Genomic DNA, 15,896 nt, shown 5'->3' with positions numbered 1-15,896 from the left:
GTAATTTTTTTTTTTTTTTAAAAAGGGGAAGGAAACTTTGTATTCCCAAATCGCAAAGGGAAAAGCAGATTGCCAATTACCAATTTGCAAGTCTAATCATCAAGATGCATATGTACTACTATTTGTTCTTGTAAATAAATGTATCCACAAAGCTAGACTTTAAAACCCCATGTAAGAAAGTCCACTTCAATCTTTATATTAAAAACATATACACCATCGAGGCTGATTATAATCAGAAAATGCTGAAGAGATACACAGACTTTCTGAAGTAAATCCATTTTCAAGCAAATAAGACATGCTTCTAAATATAACAACAACCTCAGTACAGTACAATTTCTACAGTATCAAGAAAATGGGTTAACTTCAACAGAAATTGCATAAGGCCCCACATAATAATTCACAAATGTGCATGCTTACATCTACAATATTCTTGCCTCTCTACTCCTGAGAAATTCCACAGCCATCTGTAATTCCCCTTTATAATTTTGTATTTAATCTCCAAGAGTATGCAGATGGGCTCTGTATATAAACAGGCCTGTTATTAAATTATAGCATTTTATGGAGGGTCATCATTTAAAAAAAAAAAAAAAAAGGCAGAAGAACAGATGGAGACAGCCTTGATCTTTTCTGATGCTTCTTGAATGATCTGGCAAAAGTTCTAGAAGTTGATTAACTATGGCAAGTCTTGGTTTGTTACAGACTGTCAAACAAAAAGGAAAATTTTTGAAAGTTCTCCTGCCACTGCAGTACCACCCAGAGACATCAGACATCGTAAAAATACAGAGGTGTGCTGCACCTTCATTTGGCTTAACAAGCAGAAGGGGCTTCAAGAGTGCAAAAAGTGCTACTGTCAAAGGACTGGGTGCTGACAGATTGGGAGACATACTGCTGCTATGAACAACGCTTTAAGAGCTACTCCTGCCCCAGGCAAATAATGATCTGAATTTCTGAAGAGAAACCATGGCAGGAGGAATTTGCAATATATCTACAAGAGGTGTCCACGCTCAACACATTACGCAACGGTGAGTTGCTGCCAGTTTTCTCAAAAGCAGCAAGCCAAAAAATAGCAGTTTATCAGGCCTCCTCTATCAGACTTGTGTCCATGAAATATGAACATTTTAAACATAGTCTTCAAAGGACATAAGTCTCTCTTGTTTACACAGACACAAACACACCTGGTCTCAGCTTCTAGACCCTCTCCTGCTCTCATGATTCTTTGCTAACCAACAGAAGGAACCTACCATGGCTGCCAAACACTGTCACTACACACAGGCCTTTTACATCATGTGTTATAAGGTGGCTTTGTAAAAACCTTGACAAAAGATTTTCGAAAAAGGCTGCCACTCCTTTATGAAGAAGAATGTGACTGAATTCAGTAATTTCCATTTCAGTGTATGCAACTGCAGGCACAAATCCCTCCAGAGACATAATGATTTACGGTTAGCAGAACGTGGTGTTTTAATCAGGAAGAATAACATACACTGGTGTGAACTGCAGCGTAAGCCTGAATGGTTGTAAAAAAACTACAAATAAGAAGTTGGACTTTTTTTTTTTTTCTCTGAATCTGAAGGGTACTGGAAAGCACCCTGAAATACCCACTTCCCAGAAGCATCTTTAAACTTCCATCACGTGGCCTCTATGCCAGTGTATTTAAATTACATAAAATACTATTGAGAGAGTCTGAGAACAATCGGGCTTCAAATCAAGATATACAGCAGCACCTTTGGAACACCATCAAATGCTGTTCACAGATCAGCCACTTTAATGCCTGGCTTCGTGAGCAAGGATATATCGTTATTTTTTTTCCCTGGATGCTTAAAAATACTAGTACTTCAGTTAGGAGTTTTAGAGAAGCTTAGAAGAAGCAGATTAGCACTTCTGTAGGAACCGGAATATGTCTTCCACCTGATAGGTTGTTTATTTTAATGAAATACTGGGAGAAATTACTATCTTCTCTTCCTAAAGTGATTTCTTTTTATGTAGGACCTTTAAAAAAAAGATTATTCTACAAATTCAACGCTGAATTTAGCTAGCTTTGCATGGCATCAGTCAGTTAACAGGGGAAGACAATGACCATGCTGTTACAGCAAAAACTAGTGGAGGTAACGAGGCTTTGTTAGTGCATTATTTCTTTCAACAACTACATAATCTGTCCACCCAGAGGGACAGTAACTCAATTTGCGTTACTGGTCTTCCCCAGAAGAAGAAATGCCTGACAATAGCACATCAGACACAGAACAGGAAACTAAATCCTCATTTCCTGGTTTCCACAAAAACCACTCTAAGTGCACAAAAAACCCCCAGTGGTTCTCACCAGAACTTGTTGCATTTCACACTGAACCAGAAGTGAGGCCAGCTCTATATCTTCACTATAGCCATTCTTGAGAGGAACTGATCTAAAACCTGGGGAGGGGGGAACATATACAAAGGACAATTATAGTTAAGGCAAAGGGTTATCTGCAGTCACAAAAATGGTGCATACAGTCCTGAGGGCTAACAGATTCTTCATTGCTCAAATGCTCCGCTGCTGAGAGCAGGCATTGCTATGACAATTACAGGGAAGCAAAAGGCAAGAATGACAAAATTGAGAAATGCATGATTTCACATGCTCTTGAAAACTAAAGCCAGAAGCAGAGGAAAGCAGAAAACTTACTCTACATATGTCCACCTCTAAGATAATTAACAAAACAAATGCACTGACACCAAAATAGAGAAAGAATCTTCCCAGATTTTACTCAGAGGACATAACCATGTTGCTGAAATGGTGTATGTGGTAAAGACAGTGCAAATTATTCTACATAATGCTGTCCTATCTCAATTAAAAAAAAAGGAATTTCAAGAGGGTGAGAGAATTATTTTAAATACTTACAAGGTACACACCTAGTATCATAATAAACCATGGATCAAAGGAACTCAGATCAAAAGAGCATTTGTCCTTTGGCATGTCGTAGCTGCTACTGAGAGCAAAGCCACAATACAACAATGCTGAACAGCATCTTTCTGATTTAGCCCCTTGTCATACCCACTAATCTTACCTGATTTGATTCCTTTGATAGGAAAAGTGGCTTGTGCTAAGAAATTGGGATCACTGAACATATCCTCCTCATAAACAACAAAGCGCAGAAACGCTAGATTTGGATCATAAATTTCAAATTTCACTTGCTCTGGACAGGGTGCCCAAACTGGATTAAGGCCATTGTCATCTGTAATGAAAAGGAAACATTTGCAGTATGAAGCAATAATTTCACTTCATTCGCATATGGGTATGTATCCCAGGACATTTTCTGGGGATACAAAGGCCCAAAAATCCTATTTACCATCTGTCTCCTGTTGTAACCTTGCTTCAGAGGGTTTGTATTTGTTTATTTGTGGGGGGAGATAGGAGGAAACTTGGCAGGGATGGAAATCCATGAAGAAAGCTATTATTTGTATTTAAACATATAAAACCTCCTTGGACATGTATTTGTAAAAAAAAATCTAATTCATTGCTCATATTCACGAGCCTCATGCTCCGTATCAGAGTAAAAGCATGAAAAGCACTGGGAAGACCAATGTACAATGGCCCAATTCTTACAGTCATTTATAGAACACCGAGTAATTTGGTATGTGTGACAGCCAGGAATTTTGCTCTCTAAAGTCTTGGTCACTTCCCACAAAAAGTTAAAAGTCATAATCTTCTTCTCTGAAGCACTGAAGAGCCGCAATGCACATTCTGCTTCTGATTCTGTGTTTATTTTCCACTGCTATCAGTGCTTTGGATAATTAGAACCAAAACCTCTTGTCTACTAGAGGAACACTGCTGCATCCAGAAATATTAAATGGTGAAATATTAAGTGGCTGAGACATTGCCCCATTTCAGTGCACTTAAATGAAGCTCGTGTACACACAAACACAGATGCACACAAACACAAACGCATATCCCTTATCCAGAACTCACCAGGAGTGAGCTTTGATCAAACTTCTATTGCGTTGCAAGTTATACTACTTTACAGCCCTAAATACCCATGCTGTCTCCAAGGGGATACCAGTCTTAGAACCTGAGTTTAAATAAACACAGTCTGGATCTCACAATAGTAACTCCCCATTTGGGCCAGACTTTTGGGAACTGACTAGCACTGTTAGAGACACTTTCAAGACAGAAATTTTTTAAAATATGCAAATACACAAACTTATGCATAGGCAAAAACATAACAGAATTGCGACTTTTTTTTTTCCCCAAACTGCAACAGTACTTTTTTTTCCTAAATTTCATATACGTTGAAGTTTCTCTGGCCCTGAAGTTTAACTGGCCCTGAGGCAAGCAAGAGAATAATATTCTATGACTCATCAATCCAGAGCAACAGTTAACTTATTCCTCCCTATATAGGTTGCTGGCCAATTACAGACAAATAAATTCATGGTCATCCTCTACTAACTTTATTTAAGCGCACTGGAAGTATAACCGTATCCCCACAACACAGAAAACTGTAGATACTCACTCACAACTGTTGTCTTGAATTTGTTGTTATCATATTCAGCCCCACAAATTTCTACCTCTACAAAGGGACAAGCAATGCTTCTACCAGGCTTAGGGAGATGACGAGCACCTAAAACCTGCAAAAGCAACTGTAAATTATAACCACCTCCAAAGGAAACTTGGCACCATTATTTCTGTACAGAAGGTAGCCTACAGAAGTAGAGGAGGAAAAAAAAATCCAGAAGAACATGTAAAAATACACACTTCCTCTCTTGAATATGTTTGCATGTATTAAACACACTATCTGTGCCACCAATAATAGTATCTTCCATTGTTTGGGTAACCCAATGATTTTCATTGTAAGATACTGTAGCTGACATTCATTACACACAGTATGCAGTTCCAGACCAGGCCTGTAACATAAGTTTTGTTATCTTTCCTCAGTCTTTATTACATATCTATTTTAAGACATCCCCGCTTTACATTCACAGCCCCTGTTTACCTCTTCTCTAAACTAGTGAAAAGCAGTTAATGTGTTTCTTCTTTCCCAGAAAACATATTTTTAAAGGCCATCTCTTACTGTATAGCAACTGAGAACAGAAACAAGTTCAATTCTTGTTTGGCACCAGAAGACGACATGGCATAATTTTCAAATAATAAACCTATCTCTCCATGAAAAATGAGAATGACACTCTGATTAAGTCACAGTGTACTAAATATGATGAAGGGAGGGGGATCAGCTTATTATTTCTTCTGCTTAGTTTCTACATTTCATTATAAGTATCTTTCTTCCACACTGGAAATCTCTGAACTAGTTAGTCTGCTGCTAACCAATCTCCAATAGGACCCTTCTATTGAGAAGTCATTAGATTGGAAATGCAAGTTAGTTCATTTAGAATTTTTATTAGCAATTATATAAAATTATCCCAGGATTGTGTTTTCAGTCCTATAGCATGTGCTTCATTAGCACGATAAAGACAGATTTCTTTTCAGGAACCAGTGGAATTAGTTTTATTCTCAAACACATTGACATTTTAAAAACAGTATTTTGACAATCTGTCAAATCTTGCGCTGAAACGTAATAGCTTTATTTTTAGTTTTATAGATATTTATGACTTATAAAAAACATAATTTACAAAAGAGATTTACCCTCACTGTCATAATCATCTGCAATTTCCTCTTCGAGTCATTTGGCATTGGGTCATATTCTTCATTTCGCATGCTTTCTGGCTGCAGAACGTAGCCAGTGCGTCCATTAAGTGAAAACAAGGCATGGTTCAATTGCATGTATTTATCTAGAGAGAGAGTTAAACAGTCATAATAGAAGATCCCCATTTGAATAAAGCTAAGGAAGTACCAGACTAATGGCTCCTTTCTGTAATTCTTTCTGGTCACCACTTTATCAGAAAGAGATGGAAAGGTAAGTTGGAAGACTTAGTCCCTTTCAGTAACTGATCCTGACAGGCCATTTCTCACCAATTTTAATCCCGATAAACCCATCTCCATTCACAATTAGTTTCCTATCAATGTGTCATAAGCTAGCTGGCTGTTACCAGAAAGTACAGGAGTACAGCCTTCCCTGTGGCTGAACAACCGTTAATCCACCTGAAACTTACTGTAAATATCTCTACTTGCTTATCGCAAAGAGATCAAGGTGAAATAAACCTTTTAGAGTTTGTGGCTAGTTAGGCTCAGAGACAGAGCTTTTGGAGACTGATTTTGGGGACCAGCTCTAACAGGCGATCCACACATTCAAAACCAAACTTTAGTTCTTGCACATCCCTTCTTGCTGGGAAGTACAAATAAATAGGACAGCCACAGTGACTAGAATGGCAGAGGGGCCAGAAAGGGGCTCGTTTGTGGTGAAATGGAAGGTGGATTAGATCCTTTTTTAAAGAGAATATTACCTGGAGTTTGGAAGTTAAGAGCCACCATCTGGGAGCCACAAAGCCAGAGGCGAAATGGGTCGTAGTTGGATGAGTCGACCCTCTGTCCTTTAGGGTAGACACGTGTCAGCCCCTTCAGGTTGTATTTCAATAACTCAACTGGCTTTTGCTTAACAATGCTCTCCGCCTTGGTTTCCACAAAAGAACGGATTTCTTTGAAATCAGGATTTTCTACACAGGGTAGGGAGGAAAAAGAGTGGTTACTAAAGGAAGAAAGAAGTCGACATTTATTCTGCATTTCTACTAACACTTTGTTTTACTTGGTTTTGCTTTGTCCTTTAATGCAATAATTGGCACAGTTTTCATGCAGACATGGCAAATTGGTTGAGCATCAAGTCTGAAAGTTAAAATTGCCTGCTTGCCACATGCTTTGCAGCAGGGCAGATAAGAGTCTATAGTCATGTTCTCATCTCATTATTGCTAATAATGTACTTCTGACCACTATAACACATATTTAAATGACACATCTTTTCCTGGGTTTAAATGGGGAGAAGAAAGGGTGAGCCACGGTAAGCCAATGCCTCAAACAATGACTATAATTATAATGTCTTAACCACACTGACAGCTTATTAAAAACGTTTGCAAAGAAACTTAAAGAAAAAGGGCACATTTGCTGGCTTCTCCAGTAGCAATGACAAAAAACTGGAATAAGAAATACATATTTCAGCGTCAGATTCCACATCCGCACTTACACAGACCCCAGTTCTCGTTTATATTATGAAACCATATACCATTCCAATAGCTTACATAAACGGTGAACAGGTTCTTACAGTAAAACTATATAATGCAGAGCAAATCCATTTTGAAGGTTTTTACAAACAAATCACAAGTGTTCAGCCAGAGTTTTTAATCTCAAAAAAGTCAATTGACACATAACTAGTGAGCTTCCCCATAAAAGACACCTACGAGAGGGTGTCTCTAGTTAGCTAGTTAGGAATTTGTGACAGGTTTTTTGTGACAGTTGAATAGCATCAAGTTCCCTAGCGTACAATTTCAAAGTGCCACTGAAAACTGCATGGGTGAGGCAGAACTTTGTTTTCCAGTAGAGAAAGGATAGATTTTATCTTCAGTTCTAAAATTTCAACTAACATTTGTAAAGATAGTAGAAAGAGTAAAATTCAGGTGTAATATTAAAGGAAATACCTAAATTGTCCTTGGTTTTGCTTGTTGGCTTGCAGTAGATTACCAGATCAGATAATTCAATAGCAATCAATTGATTCTTTTCCCAGTATTTCCTCCTGTTCTCCTGTAAAACGTAAGAAAGTTTTAGATTACAGATACACGGAGTATTATGGTACAGTAACTCCAAGGTATACTCTAATGAAAAGACAAAGTTGATGCATTCTTTGTTGCCCAGATTCCTATCTGATACTTTAGACACTTGCATAGACATAATGTACTCTTAAGACCCAATTTAGAGAACAGGCTAACCAAGTGATTTGGGGTTTTAGTTGGGGGTCCATTTTTTGGGGGGGTTGTTGTGTTGTTTGTTTTGTTTGTGGGTTTTTTTTTTTTTGTTAAGCATTTTTGTTAAGCTTCCCTGATCAGTCCTACTTAGAATCCTGGCAACAATTTTTTTTTTCTTTTAATGTGGCTCTACTCAATTTTAGTTACATTCTTAACTCTATATCTCATATAAATGCAAATGCATGCAGAAAAAATGCAAAGGGTAGTGAGCGTCTGTCTACTTATTTACAACCCTGAGCAGGACTTAAGTCTTGTTAGTGATTCCCAAACAGCTAAATTCAAACCCTATGAGCATCATTCCTGTAGTTTTCTATTTGCGCACAAAGCCAATAATGTTATGTATGGAAAATCATGTGCAATCTTGTTGTCATCATCAGTAATAAACCCACTACCTACTTCCATGTTTGCAAGCACCTGCTCTGTGGAAGCTGAGCAACAGTCGCTGCAACCAGAGATTGGGAACTACTGAAATCGGCAAGACTTGTCCTGAGTGGAGACATTTGGGCTGGAGGCTTTTCAGACATAAGAAGGAATTACAGGATAAAACATATTAGAAGAGTCCCATATTGAACAGCGATTAGCTTTGGTACAAGAGGTTATGAAGCAGCAGCAATTAGTAAGTCTTCCAAAAGAATTCCCTCAACACGACAAACTGAAGAGGAATGAAAATCAGAGCTAGGGAGCCATGGGTTTCCAGAATGTTTCACTGAACCAGAGATTATACATTGAAGGCTAAGAAAAGCAAAGAGGAATACGGCATTTAGACTTGGAAATAACCTTGGGAAAAAGCTGTACAAACCTCATTGTACTTAGTGATCCACCAGTTTCCCAGACATCACTCAACAGTAATCAGAGCTCCAAATAGCAAAGGACCACTTCTAGATGCCATGAGCTCATCTTTAGACATAACCCTCTAGTGATAACCAAGCAGGAGAGCTAGCAATGAACAACCATTCCTAGGAGCATGGCAAGTGTCAGTATTAAACACAGATGACAAGATACGTGAAGCTTAGTTGTACTTTTTGCTTACAATGGACACAGCCCAAAAATAAACTCATAAAACACCTGTACTGTATTGTAGCACAGTGTTGACTCACTATGCTTTTTCCTTCCCCGAAATTCAGCCTGTTAACTGTACTGGCAAAAAGGGCCTTTCCTCATCCTTTTTCCCTCCCCACGCAGCAGTCTATCATGTGAACTTTCTAGAGGCCACACTGTGAGAAAAGCCTCCTGATTGACAGAAATGAGTTTTAAAGCATCTTTGAACACAGACTGTTTAATACTTCTCTAACTGTACAGACGGAAAAAAAGCTGCCAAGCTCCTGAAGAGCCATTGATGTACCATAAAAAACATTCCATTTAGAGATACTTCTAGGTCGTGTTTCTCTTTTTCTCATTTTTATTTCTAAATGAAAGCCTGGCATAAGAACCGTATCTCTCCTCCCCCAACAATAGGTCAACAGTTCTGTTGCTTCTTCCCTTGCTGAATTTGCAGTCCTCTGCTTGAGACACCAACTTGCCTGCTATAAATAGGATTATGATGACGCTCAGAGCGTTACCACTCCAGATGACAGATAAACAGCATGAGCCAACCTGACACTGAAACACATCTTCCATCATTCGTATCACCCACTTAACAAAAAAAAGTGAATAAAAGCAACAAAGGAAAAAGTATACTTAAGTATAGTCATTGTAAGGGCTTTTTGGTCATGTCAAAGATTTCTTAAATACTGGAAAAGATGACAGGGAGATAAATTAATAATCAGAACAGGAAAAGCAAGTCCTGAAGAATGTCTTTAAGTGGAAGGACTTAGAAGCTAACCTTAGGCAGAATCCTTTAATCTTTAGGCAAGGATTTGGAAATACTACTATTGAAGATCTGGTAAATCCAGAATGTGCCTATTAGTTACAAATAAATAAAGTATTAGCCAAACAATTCCCTATCAGTGCCACTGCATTCACTGAAAAGCAGAGTTAGGAAACAGGATTAAGAAGAGTTTAGGCAAAGGAGGCTCAGATTTCACATATACTCACTAGTGGATTCACAACTCTGAACAGAAGAGTCTGGTATCTAAGTTTCTTCTGCTTAACACTAGGATTGAACCAGTGTAACCAGATGTAAAATGGTAATAGTATCTACTTTGTACTACTAAGCACACTTCTCCACTGAGATGTAGGGTGCAACACAAGACAGTACTCTGCTGAAAAACTCCTGTTAACATAAATTTACATAAAATGCTAATTTACGTAGCATTCCCAAAAGCGTTTTGGGAACAAGATTCACAGCATCAATAAAATGAACAGACAAACTGCAATATGCAAGAGAGTGAAGGACCAGGTGTTAGCCACGTTTAGCAGTGTATGGTAGCTAAAGATAAATCCTATTGTAAATTTATAGCAGTACACTATAAAAAACAACAGACAGATTTTTATCAATACCTCTTCTGTAGTTTTCCAAGTGATTTCACGGATACTTTGGTACCATTCAAAGAGTTCTTCTACTTTATCAGTTGCAAACTCAACACACGGATCTTCTGGATTCTTAGGTTCCAGAATGAAGACAAAAGGATTTTTGTGTTTCCCTTGTGGCATTTTCACTGTTAGACAACACAGTAGCAAGAAATTTATACTAAAATCCAATAGTTCTTCTTCTAAGCTGTCATTGTTGATTTATTGCAACAGTTAGTATCATAAAGTTTCATCACATTAATTGTATTAGCTATATTAATACAAGTAGGTGTTTTGGCTTGGGGTTTTGGGGGTTTTTTTTGTTTGGTAGGTTGTTTTTTTTTTTAAATCTTTCCTGCTAAACATAAAAGAGTCACCTCAACACAGAAAGCTCAAGAGTCCAAGTGTAAGCATCAGAAAATACATACCAACGTTGTACATATTGAGTACCAGTATGCCACGACACAGAGAACCTAATGGATTGTCCTCGATAATCTGAAAAACATGAGTTAAATCCGACCCTAAATCTTCTCTTGAGTGAATATGCACAGGACATTAACAAAAAATAAACACGCACATTAAATGTAACCTTAGTTTCACTGTAAGCATGCTCATTATAATGTTTAAAAGCCTGTTTCCATATCAATTTCTCATTTTGAGAAACACATGAGAATCTCTATAGTGAGAGCAGTCAAAATGAGGAGTGCAGCTTCTGTCCTGACGCAACTGCTCATTTTTCAACTCTGCTTAAAGCTGCAATGACCAGGGAAGTCTAATACATGTGTCTTCCTCCAAAGACTCCTGGCAAATCATTGGAAGTGCTTCAGAACAACAAAAGAATTCAACGTTTTATTTTTAAAACTCAAAAATGTCAAAGCTGCATACTATGGAGTTTTGGTTTCTTTTGTTGAAGAAATCTTTGTCCAAAACTCTGGACTAGATTTTTAGACACTTTTGACAAACGGTATAGGGTCAGTTATGCATAAAAACTTAATAATGGAGCGTGAAATGGCTAGTAAGATGTGTTTGGACACATAGTTTTCTGCAAATATTAAGGCAGTAATTATACAGGCAAACTAGTTAAAAGTTTCAGGCACATTACTGTTTAGCCAAACTATCTGAAAAATCTAAACTGGTATGATTTTCATTAGCAGGAAATCATTATAATCTCCTAAAACCCCACAAATCAGCTATCTCCTTAAGCAGTTTTCTATGAAGGATGTCTTGACAAAACATTCAGCAGCAGAGAACAGAGAAGAATTTCTCTATTCTGTGTTCTCTCAAACACAGCATGCAAAGTCATAATTCTATAAACCAGACTTCCACTTCCAGTAGGTAGCAACTTCTAGGGAAACGTAGCAGACAAACCTTAACCCTCACCTGGCTTTCAAGCTCAGCAGAGTTATCAGATGACAGGTCTTCAACATAATTAGATGGAAAATAGTGTTGGACTTTTTCTCCATAATCCCCCTTCCACCTGAATTTAAAAAGAAAAGTATATATAGGGAAAAAAATAGTTAAGAGTTTCAACAGGCCATTAACAAAGCGATAATTGGTCATTAATACCCCATACTGGCTTGTCTAGCTGGCTATCACGAAAATGTAAGTGATGAAGTAGCTAAAAGCTCTAACAAAGTGATCATTAACTGTAGTAACAGATGATTTCAGAGGGATTACAGTTACTGTAAACTGCAATTAATGACTTAAGAGGCTTTATCCCCCTCCAGTACTAAAAATACTATTACGTGGTTGATTACCCTGCAGAAACTACAGGGAAACATTAGATTCCCAAGCTATCCAAGCAATTTACAAGCCAGCTAAGAAAGAAAACCTCTTATAAAAGGAGACTGTACAGATAACCAAAAAAAGGTGGGTTTGATTTCTGAGAAGTACTTAGCAGAGCAAGGAAAGAAACAGAGCAATGACAACAATGGTAATAGATGCGTGACTTCCTAGAACACACAAATGTTCGGGAAGGATGAATGGAGTAAAGGAAAAATACTGGATACACTGGGCTATGGAGGTTCTGCAGGCTGAGGTTATTGCTGTAGGATAGAAAAATGGAAAAGACATGACAGGAGACTTGAGGTTGAGGGAGTTTGGGTTTTTTTTTTAAATACACTAGCATTAAGATTTATAAGGCCACAGTTAATAAGCAGCAATCAGACAATAGGCAAAGTTTTTAAAAACTACTACCCAAAGCTCAATTTTTTCCTCCATCTAGTAAGTCACCAGAAGTTCTCCAATGAGGAATCTTTGCCCTTACCAGCCTCCAGTTTCCTTTGTGACATTATGAATTAAAGCTCCTCGAGAGAAGCTCAATTCATCACTTCTTTTGGCTCTGTAGTCGTACAAGGCTTTCACTGTTCTCTGAGGCTTTAAGAGAAACAGAGCAAAGGGGTCATCTAGGGGGACAGGTCATAAAATAATCAATAATGCAATCTTAAAAGAAAAAAAAAAAAAAAGAGGGGGGATTGGATCCTTTTTTTCTGTTATGAAGCTTAGAAACATAATACTAAAGTTCCAGAGTGACATCTATCGGTGGAAGCAAATGATGCTACTTAACTGCTATTCTTCAAGTATCAGCTTGAAAAAAAGAAAAAAAGAATCTTTCTTTTATGGGTGCTGCAACATAATTAATGTAGGGGGAAAAAAAAAAAGAAAAAAAAACCACACACAATCCTCTATCTTCATTACATGTATTCATACACAGTTGGAGTTTGTAGGCTTAGATGCCTACAAAGCCTCCACTTCAAAACCGCATCAGCTACCCTGCTGGTCACATTTCCTTTAGGAAGACATCCAGTTTTAGCAGGCCAAGCAATTTCTTTATCTTGAATTTACTACTACCCATATTCTTCAGCAGCAATGCAAATTCATTGGCCAAAAAGACTAAAAAGAATTACAGCCACAAAATTTACAAGCAGGTGAACTTGTATGAGAATGTACAAAAGCAGGCCCTAACAAGAATTAGAGATAAGTAGATGTTTGCTGTGCCACTTCTTTTTATAACATTGTATGTATCTTAAAAGAAGACAAACTTTAATAATTCATTAATAAACCAAAGACATCATTTTTGTATAGAAAGCACATAAATAAACTCTGCGTCTATTTGTGCATGCAGGCCATGTTTGCTAATGGAGCTGCGATAATTTGGAGCACAAGTCTTATGAGGAGCAACTGAGGGAACTGGGGTTGTTTAGCCTGGAGAAGAGGAGGTTCAGGGGAGACCTCATCGTGCTCTACAACTACCTGAAAGGAGGTTGTAGCGAGGTGGGTGTTGGTCTCTTCTCTCTGCACCAAGGGAGGTTTAGATTGGACATTAGGAAAAATTCCTTTACTGAAAGAGTGGTCAAGCCTTGGAACAGGCTGCCCAGGGAAGTGGTTGAGTCACCATCCCTGGAAGTATTTAAAAGACGTGTAGATGAGGCGCTTAGGGACATGGTTTAGTGGGCATGGTGGTGTTGGGTTGATGGTTGGACTCGATGATCTTAGAGGTCATTTCCAACCTTAATGATTCTATGAATTTTGTGCACAGACAAATAACAGTGCTTATAAACACACAGACACACATACTTAGGGTTTACATGTTGTACTTTCTTTCCATGAAGATTTGGCCTTCTCAAAATGAATCTTCTCATAGGTTATCTAATTTGGGGGCATACCTGCATAAGCATGCATGCCAAACCAAATCACCTCCACAGACTCACTAGCAAGAAGTGCCCAAATTACAAGTATGGATGAATCAATACAGGATTTGCACACAAGAAAACGTGTGGGTACAAATTTTGAAGACAGGCTAGAAAAAAGTCACACCCTTTAAATTTCTGCTGTCCAGTTCCCCATAAATCAAGCAGCCTAACACTTTCAATTATCCTTTTCATTACTGCTAACAGGAAATCAGCAAAACAAGTCTCATAATTTTCAGAAGTCTACAGTAAGTGTGAATATCTCTCCTTAAGCATACCACTGTAGGGGTGATTTCACTGGGTTCCACATACATCTTGACATCATACAGAGAGTTAATATCTTTTTCCTAAAAACAGGAAGAAGGAAAAAAAAAAAAGGTTGTTACAGGAATCAAAAATTATAAAAGTACTTAATGTTAATAGAACATTCATTGCTGAAACCACCTTTCTGACAATACACAGGCAAACAGAAGAGGAGGAAGCCAGACATCTGTTATGCTCATTTCTATAGTTGAAGATAGCTGAACATGAGTTTGTTATTTAACCTATGCCTCAGTTTAATGAACAGTAAAACACAATGAAAACAGCAATACCTCACAAAGGTATCTCTTAATCAGTCAAATAGCTTTGAGATTGTGAGTATCCGTCTATGTGCAACCAGGGAAGACAATACCAACACTTACGATTTCTGTGTAACAGTACTTTAGTTCCAGTATTGGTTTCACTATTAGATAAACATTCTAAAACAATATACACAGTCGTATTTTTCGTTTTATTCTCTCCTGGTGTTCCCATTTGGACCCAGTCCTAGGATCCAGAACCTTAGCTATAGGCAACATTATAAAAAATCATGAAGTCTAAAATCTTTTCAGTCCCTTTTAGTCTCCCCAGAAGAAACAAAACACACAGACTTTGATTTCCTCAAATATGCCAGACCTGTTTTTCCTGCAGCTTCTAACAGACATATATTTGAAAACAGAAGTCAGCATCTCAGGCTTTTCAAAAGCCAGTTAACTCGGCAAAGCTCTCTCGTCATGAAACACGTCCATCCAGAAAGTAGGCCTCTACCCTAAGCTAATTATCCAGGCTCCTAGTTTAGTCGATGGACAGAGACAAGTATCTCTTGGGGATATTTCCTCATGCTTGTCTCAAGGAGTGAGCATTCAGAGGTACATCTCACTTTTTACCACAGAAGGCAGTTGGACACCATCCCTGAGATGGTTCCAGTGCGGTGAAGCAAATGCCACTGCCCGACCAGAGCAAGAGGCACAGCAGACTATTTCATTTTTTCTGAAATGCTCAAGAATTGGCATCTGCATGATCATTTTAAGATCTCTGCCCACTCCAGCAACAGAAGAGAGGGCCAACTGCAGGCGACGCTATTATCAAAAACTCGTTTAGCAGAGCAACAGTCCCCTACTTCACAGAGCAGCTTTTCTAATCAAATCTTGAGAAGGCAAGAGTTGACCTGTAATCAAAGATGAAGCTCCTTCCTTCACATAGCTCAAAACCTTTGTGAGAGAAGTCAGTACAACCATCTCAATTTCAAAGATAAGAAAACCACCTGCTTAACCTCCCCCAAAGGTCATCTACCACAGCCAGAATCAAACCCAGCACCCCAAGGTCTAGATTTGGGACTCCGTCTGCTACAGCAACTACAGCAACTCGTACAAAGACCATCACTTACCGTGCTGTAGCGCTCCAGCAGCTCCTCAGTCACTGGGTAACGCAATTTCATTTTCCTGTACAGCGGATGCTTCTCATAGTACGTTACCAACTCCACTAAACTCTCAAAATAGGCCGAGGTTCCAAGCACAAAATGGCGACCTTCTTGCTGAATTCGGAAGTGCTTCACCTTCCCCTCCGCTCTGTGAAACAAGTGCAGGTGCT

General features: G+C 38.3%; 1 protein-coding gene across 1 annotated transcript in view; it reads right to left on the bottom strand.

The window, feature by feature from the left end:
- The window catches only part of PLCG2 (phospholipase C gamma 2), a 64,693-nt gene that overhangs the window by 2,061 nt on the left and 46,736 nt on the right, over positions 1-15,896 (bottom strand). Inside the window, exons 20-31 of the mRNA XM_075161488.1 lie at positions 15,694-15,874; positions 14,285-14,353; positions 12,584-12,693; positions 11,698-11,794; positions 10,746-10,812; positions 10,309-10,466; positions 7,546-7,648; positions 6,364-6,573; positions 5,606-5,751; positions 4,479-4,593; positions 3,036-3,203; positions 2,315-2,403 (exon numbers count right to left, since the gene is read on the bottom strand). Of these exons, the coding sequence (XP_075017589.1) occupies positions 2,315-2,403; positions 3,036-3,203; positions 4,479-4,593; positions 5,606-5,751; positions 6,364-6,573; positions 7,546-7,648; positions 10,309-10,466; positions 10,746-10,812; positions 11,698-11,794; positions 12,584-12,693; positions 14,285-14,353; positions 15,694-15,874 (1,513 nt within the window). The remainder of the gene's footprint in view (positions 1-2,314; positions 2,404-3,035; positions 3,204-4,478; positions 4,594-5,605; positions 5,752-6,363; positions 6,574-7,545; positions 7,649-10,308; positions 10,467-10,745; positions 10,813-11,697; positions 11,795-12,583; positions 12,694-14,284; positions 14,354-15,693; positions 15,875-15,896) is intronic.

Source organism: Calonectris borealis, chromosome 12 (genome assembly GCF_964195595.1).
Source record: "Calonectris borealis chromosome 12, bCalBor7.hap1.2, whole genome shotgun sequence".
In the NCBI taxonomy this organism is placed as follows: domain Eukaryota; kingdom Metazoa; phylum Chordata; class Aves; order Procellariiformes; family Procellariidae; genus Calonectris; species Calonectris borealis.
Note: the sequence above shows the minus strand (reverse complement) of the source record. Positions and strands in the feature narration are given on the sequence as shown.